Source organism: Trachymyrmex septentrionalis, unplaced genomic scaffold, assembly GCF_001594115.1.
Source record: "Trachymyrmex septentrionalis isolate Tsep2-gDNA-1 unplaced genomic scaffold, Tsep1.0 scaffold42, whole genome shotgun sequence".
Lineage (NCBI taxonomy): Eukaryota > Metazoa > Arthropoda > Insecta > Hymenoptera > Formicidae > Trachymyrmex > Trachymyrmex septentrionalis.
In genome coordinates, this window is record NW_017305590.1 from 953,112 (window position 1) to 960,976 (window position 7,865).

The 7,865-nt window shown below is 29.3% G+C and overlaps 1 protein-coding gene and 1 long non-coding RNA gene across 2 annotated transcripts in view; both read left to right on the top strand.

Annotated features, from left to right (window-relative positions):
• The window catches only part of LOC108751240, a 1,989-nt gene extending 891 nt beyond the window's left edge, over positions 1-1,098 (top strand). Inside the window, exon 3 of the long non-coding RNA XR_001939474.1 lies at positions 928-1,098. This is a non-coding gene — a long non-coding RNA (uncharacterized LOC108751240). The remainder of the gene's footprint in view (positions 1-927) is intronic.
• A 1,729-nt stretch (positions 1,099-2,827) lies between these two features.
• The window catches only part of LOC108751239, a 27,501-nt gene continuing 22,463 nt past the window's right edge, over positions 2,828-7,865 (top strand). Inside the window, exons 1-3 of the mRNA XM_018491318.1 lie at positions 2,828-3,370; positions 4,046-4,241; positions 6,370-6,534. Coding sequence (XP_018346820.1) covers positions 2,912-3,370; positions 4,046-4,241; positions 6,370-6,534 — 820 coding nt within the window. The 5' untranslated portion in view covers positions 2,828-2,911. The remainder of the gene's footprint in view (positions 3,371-4,045; positions 4,242-6,369; positions 6,535-7,865) is intronic.

Here is a 7,865-nt window from a genome sequence, read left to right on the forward strand (position 1 = left end):
GTCAATTGTTGTATTCTATAAGTTCTATGACAATTTTTTTATGCATTGTGTAATATAATTACGAAGTTTTTTACGCATTACGGCCTCTCACATGCACCCAAGTTTCAAGTACGGAAATGGAAATTTATGCACATGTACAGAACCAGATACGGGCCCCTTCTAACAGTTTTCAGATTAGGGTCAACAGACTTACCTAGGTGAACGACTATGGCAACTGGACTGTATTTTACATTTAAACAGAGTTTGCACTATATATTGTGCTAGTTATATTATCGCGTACACTGATAATAGATATGGTTTGTCCGACCATTTGGAGGACAACAGTGGTAAAATATGATAAACAATTGTAAGCAAGGCAGAGTGTGATAATATATAAATAATTTTCTCTCTTCGCAAAGAAAATAAATGACCTATACTCTACTAACTTTGCTTAAAATTGATTACGGACAATGAGTTATCTTTTAAAAAGTAAATATCAGCTAACTGTGCGATAAACTTATTTTTCTAATAATTTACTAATATATAAACATAGTATTGAAAATATATAAATTTAGTATTGTCTTAAATTAATTTACACATATTATTCATATTATATATAAAATTATAAATATAAAAAAAATTTTTGTTTTTTAAAGAAAAAGATAAATCGCAATGATCTGTACTGTAATTTTTTCTTCAATAGTTTTATACAATGAACATAAAAAATAAGCATAAAAATAAACATAAAACAAGAAATCATGATTCGATGTTATATTCATGAAATAAACATTTCATATATTATATTTGTAAAATAATATGTTTTTTTCTATTTATGTAAAAGGAATGTTTATCTCTCTTTTTGAAAATGTTTAATTTATACGCTATGATTATACATGTTGTTTACGAAATGCAAATGAATGTACAAACAAAGACATGTCCATTTTTCAGTTCCACCTCCATTAACTAAGCCGAGTGACAACACGCATGTAGGTATAGACTTAATGAAACGATTATTATCACCGACACTTCCAGTTGCGGTCTGGCTACCAGAAAGGAATTACTAACTCACGATAAGATGTACGTTATATTCAAGAAATTAAAAAAAGAAACTTAAAAATAATCGCGCTTATACATAGTTTTCCAAAATTGCAGTGTTATAAAATGTTTGCTAATATCAATTACCTTAAAATAAAATGAATGTAAAATTTTTTAACTACAAAGGATATCTCAGTTTGTTAAAGATAATTTGTATACTTATAGTGAAGTGAAAATTGCGCGTTTATAAATACAGTGCGTATTTATAAATACAGTGTCACATTTTCAAGCAGATATAAGCAGAGATTGCGAAAGGACTAATACAAATTAATACTTTCTTCGTACGTGGATAATTTTTTGAATACACTCACAAATCTTATCAGCAGCAATTATATGTCTATAAATTAATTTTTTAAAAATGCATACATTTTTTATTTTAATGTTTAATTTGTCTTATACTCATTTATGATTTTAACGCATATAATAAAGTTATTATTATTATTATTATTATATTCATTTAAACATGTTAAATATATTCGCGATAATAAGGAAAATAGAGATAAATATTATATAATTAGATATAACTAGTGACATATACGAAGAAGGTTATCATTTATCAATGCTTTTGTATCCTGCAATTAGTTTCAAGGTTATTCATCAGTTTATTCAGTTGCAACTGCAGCCTGTAATAACATTTTTAATAAATATTCCTGTTGTTAACCATAAACTATCAAACATATAAAGTTTCGCGTCTCATATAAATTTTACAATATAGAAAAAAATATTGTATAACAACTCTCATTTGTATAGAAAGATTTTGATTAATAACTGGTTGACAAAAAAACACCTAAACTAGCCATTTTTATATTGCTTTATTATGTCACAGATTTGCGAAATTTACAGTTGAAGGGTGATTTTTAAGTATTTTAAAAAGAACAATTTTTAAATATTTTATCATATTTGTAACGACAAATATGCTGAAGAAACTTCATTGCAATAAAAGTTAAATATATTGTTAGAATTTTCAGCCCTCAAAAAAATTGACAAATTTAATATCATGAAAGATCGCTATACATAAATTTTCGCAATTTCCAAATATTTTTTTAAGTTTTAATGTCTCCCATATTAAATCCAATATTTTGAATATAGTATTTAACAATTTTGACATCAAAAGATATTTAGCGGCCTAAAAAATTATTCAAGTTTAAATAAACAGAACTCGGTAAATTATCAATGACGTAATTTACAGTTCTTCCGCAATAGACTAAATTTAATCATAAATATCGCATTAATCATAATTAAAAAAATTCTTTTAAAGGTTGGAAATCTTAACACTTAATTTTGATTGCAATAAAACTTCCTATCACATATCATAAAATTCTCGACAAATGAAACAACGTATCTATTCTCTAAATTCTTTGAATTGGAACTTCACTTTAAAGAATAAAAATTAAATCAGTCTTAAGAAACAGTGGCTCAACTTTCAATCTTTAAGAGTGAGATTTCACTCTTCAAAGTGAGAATTATTCTAAGTCCTGTTTTTACAATATTAATATTTATGATTACCTAAAGATTAAAAGTTAAATTCTCAAGAAATTATCATCATAAATGAATTTCATTGATGAGTCTCTTGGTAACCTTTAATCTTTAGGTAACCACATATTGTAAAAATAGATTAAGAGTTTTAAAGAGTACTTATAACCTGAGTTGTAAATAAAACGAATAAATACAGAAGCGTATCAATAAATGTTTGGTATGCCCCTGCAAGCCGTTTCCATGTTATGTGAGTCGAACATATGGGAAATACGACGACAAAGACAATCGTAACTGGAGATTGATCGAACGCGCTTTATGGTACGTTATGCAACGCGGGCAAAGTTCGTCGGTGTGACAGTGAATGGTGCGATGCGGGAAACTTGAGAATCGGATACAGTGGCAGCGATCGGTAGAACCAACGTACATACATGGAGAACGCGTGTTTCCAGCAACGATCATGAGCTATAACGTGATGCCACTGAAAAAGCACACGGAAATTACTTACCGCGTGAAATGTGTCGCGGTAGAAAATGAACGGGTGTTCGGCGATGTCTACATCACCCAGATGCAGGACCTCGTTTATCGGACAGAAAGCTATCCTTTTCCGTCGGGATGTAGAAAGCAAAAGCGGAATTTGATACAGCAGACACTGGACGGACCGAATTTCATGGAATTGAATAGCAAACGATCGACCGGAAGCGCCGGTGTCAAGAGCTCGCGCTGGCAAAAGCGCTCTAAGTCGATGGGAGATGAGCCGAGCATAATTGCACATAATTATAAGGATGCCGAAAATCATGATGCAGTCATCAAGAAACCTAAGGTAAAATGTTCGTATAATAAAACTCGAGATTTATCTCCATCAAGAGAATTTTTCAGTTAATGACATAAAAAGATGTAATCTGAATGAAGTCCTGTTCCATTTAATAATGTTGACTTAAAGTATTAACGTATGAAGTCATAAAAGTTAGAATATATGTCAATTTGGAATTAAACTTCTTTAGAAGTCTCCAGAGTTTATCTGTTAGTAAAATATTTGTCAAGAGAAACTCATACTTAAATTTATACTTATATTTTAATCAAATATCTTCTTTCATTTGCTCTCTACAATCTCATTTCATAATATAAACGGTAATATCAGATAATGCTTTAATTTTTTGCAGCATGCTCATCATAATGTTTCAGATTTCTACTTATTTTGACGATTCAACAAAATTTTTTTAATTTGTATATACTAAATTTAATATTATAAATTCAAATTATATTTTCCATGTAGACGCTAAATTTAAGATATTGTAATAACTTGTAATAAACTTAGTACAGCAGCTTTAATAAAAAGCTAACAGAAGTAAACTGAGAACATACTAAATAAAAATAAACGAACTAATCTTCTTTCAGTTTTTCTGAATTTAATTATATATTTTTATTGTTACTTTATATTATAATATTCTCCTTTTTTAGAAAAAAATTCTAAACATATTGCTTAAATGTATTTTAGGTATACCCGCCACCTCTGCACTGTTCACCGCTGCAGAAAGAAATCGTAATTACCTCGCTGGTGGATCAACTGTTGCTAGATATTTACGGAATACCGATGGGTGACAGAGAACGCTCGGAAAGCGATTCTACGGCATCATCCTTGAAAATGCGGCCGCAACATCAATATCTACAGAAAACCCGTTTGCTTTTGAAAAGTAAGACAATTCGATATGGATACGTAAACGTCACAGAAAAACAGTCGTGTATGAAAGCTCATATCTATCTCGACGATTGAAAGCTCCGGTAATAGGTAACGATCTATTGTTGCCAGCAATGCGTAAACAAAGCAGTGGAATAAATGTTTCTATATAATAAAATTAAAATAAAATTAAAATATATAATATAGTAAAAAACAAGCTGCGTAGATATTACATCATTTCTCGTATAACCTTCTAATTTAATATGAAAAATACAATTGCAGAGGTCTTGCTTGTTTACGTAGCTTTTGTAAATAACAAATGTCATTCTTTATAAAGTATCTTTTGTAAATAAACAACAAAGATCTAATGAGTTCCTCTTATGCAATCGTTGATAAATTGCTTTGATAATATTTAAAAGTTCACTGAATCTTTTCAATCTGAAAAAACTGCAAGTCTTTCAAAACATCTCGTTATTGTATATATTTCAGAATAATAAAGGAGTTTTGCCTTTTGAATTTTTATCGAAAGAGCTTGTGATTGAAAGAGCCTTCACTCGACTTACATTTACTATAAAAGGATAACAAACAGATCAGATTTCAGTTAAATTAGTTACGAGCGAACAAATTGAATGGTTTGCTGCAACAGTGGGCTAACCTACATTGTGTAAAGGCAGAGATAATAAACTCGAAAGTTAAAGTGATAGATAAAATATATTATTTGCACATACTACTAAAACTTTTAGCACATACTTGAAAAGTTTATTATGGGTTGTAAATCGTGAATAAGAGAAATATTATGAAAAGAATAAAATTTCTCTGCATTAGATGGTTACATCGCTAAGTGATAGAAAAAATATTACTGCACAAATAAAGTAGCGATAACAGCTAGTGAATTAGCTAACTTTTGGAACAAATAGGTGATGTGACACTTATTCATATACACATTTTTACCAATATCACATATCTGGCTACATAAATATATAGGTCAGTCCATTGCAGCAAGTCCTTCGGTTTTTCTTAACAATTAAGTTTCTGTTATAAAATAATAATCCTCTAAATAGTTCATTAGTACAAAAGAAATTATTTGATATATATGATTATTCAGCGTTGGAAATATTACTTCATAAAAGTAATGCGTTATCGACATCGTTAGATAGAAAACAACACTTCGTTACTTTCTTCATTACACTGTAAAAAATCAAATGTTAATTTTAACTTAAAAACATATAGTGGACTTTCTGAGACATGGAAAAATGTTAAAATTAACATTTTATTTTTCACAGTGTACGTTTTTGTAAAAAACAAATTTAGTCGTGAATTATAAATCGTCTAAAGTGTGCTTATAAGAAATAAAGTACAAGACATTTTTCGATATTTAAATTTCTATTATAAAATATTTTCAGCAAATTAAAAATATACAGTCTGTTGAATGTATAGTAAATAATAAAGACAATAAAGGATTGAAGTAACGAAAGGTAATGGCTCTGAATTTGTAATCGTTACTGTAAAAATGTAACAATGTTACCATTACTGTTACAGAAAAAAAAAACGACCGTTACCAAACAAAAATGGTAATGGCATTATAAATAACGCGTTTCTCCAACTCTGCAATTATTAACGCCAATGAATGTAGTGCGCGATAAAAACAGGAGAAAAAAAGCGAAATGGTTTGTGCGCATTTCTCCTTTCAGTTCTCTTCTAATAATGCCATTATTCTTCAGATCGTCGTCATTCGTGCAAATAATTTCTTTCAAAGATTTCTCAAAGCCGCACAACCTTTAACTTTATAAATAATGTAATGGCTCGCAACCAGTTGCTGCGGTACAGCGTGTACGTGCACCGCTTGATGCATCTGTAATATACGCTCCTTTGTGCTTTTTCGCGCTTTCAAGATTTTCTATGAATTAACCGCGTTTTAATGAGATGAGACAGTGACGAGAGAAACTAAAGCTTACGTTCTTTGTGATTACGCGAAACAGAAACTAACATAACAAGACTATTACCAGACTTGTCGTTGTTACATTTTAATCACTGACGTTTGTTTTACCAGCATTATGTAGACATTAGTTAATAAAAAAATATGCAAAAAAATACTTAATGTTTAATAAAAAGAAAGTTGTTGAAGACTCTAATTTTTTACACAGGAACGGATGAACTGCAGATTCTGCTTATGACTCTACATGATCACATCATTCACACAGGAGGATTGCTTATACGACAGCTGCGCCGAAAGGATTATCTCACAGCAAAATGTGATAAACAGTGCGATATTATCACAGCCTATCTACAAGCACACAGCGCGAAAAGAAGTAAGTATAATAAATTCTCCACTTCAAATACTTTCACATTAATCTCTCATCTTTTAAAATATTTAGTCAATATGCAAAGTGCATTGCAAGCACTTAAATTTCGCAATATATATTATATTATATAGAAAATCTCATCCTATACAACTAAAAAAATAATCTAAATAATATATTAATAATATCAATATTTAATATTTCTGATTTATTATTATAATATCTATTATCAATAATATTCATTATTAATATGAATGAAAGGAAGCGTAACAAAATATTTTTACATAATTATTTTAAACTTATATGTATAAAATATTATATCATTAAAAAAATTATTTGCTTATTTTATTATCTTTCTTTAAGATTTGCAAATAGTATGTATAGTAATGAGATTGGAAGGATGCCCAATAGTACTTAAAGGTACTACGTGTGATTAAAAATTTATAGAATAAGGCAAATGGTGTTCTGGTAAAAAAAGCTTATCATTTATGCTGGAAATATCCTATGAAAACTGTTAAAAGATGTAAAAATATTGCCATAAAGCATTTTGTATGCTTCTTGAACCGTCCTGTTCTGCAATTTTTATATTACATTACAGAAAATACACTGAGATGTCTCATGAATATTCAATAAAATTGCAAATTAGAACGGTAGAGTGTTGATAATGCATTTCCGTCGTTCACATTACTCTACATTCTCGATTTTGCTGTTTAGTTAGATATAATAAGTGATTGCGCATAAAATAATTGTACGTTAAAATGATAAATACATTTTTATTTAATTGAACAGGAAGAAAGATAATTACTGTAAATTTTTCCTTTTTAAAAAGAATTACGTAATCTAGCGATTTCTACGGGTTTCACTAGAATGCAATTCCAGATCTCAAGAGATCAAAGACATTCAGATTCTTCTTCTATTAACTTTCCTCTTCAGGGTACGAAGTTCTCTTTCAGAGCAATTAATTTCAGAATTTTTTAAATGTGCGACCTTTGCCCCAAATTTTTTATTTGGCTTAAGAAACATGATTAGAAATGGTATTATTTAGTTTATACTATGTTTTATACTGTACAAACTTAGAGCTAAATTGTAACTTATATAAATTGTAGATTTATTATTATACGCGCGTTTTATTCTATATTTCTATCATACTATTTCCTTTTATTACGAGTATCTTATTCTTTTATCGTAACATAATACGTGATAGAAATTCTTGATTGTTTCATGCGGCTTCATACTATTATATTTACATCTCTGCAGCGGTGAACACCGTGAAATGAATGTGAGCTAGAAACGCAACGTAATATACCGATCGAGCCGTCGAGATAGTTCTCGAGAGACCC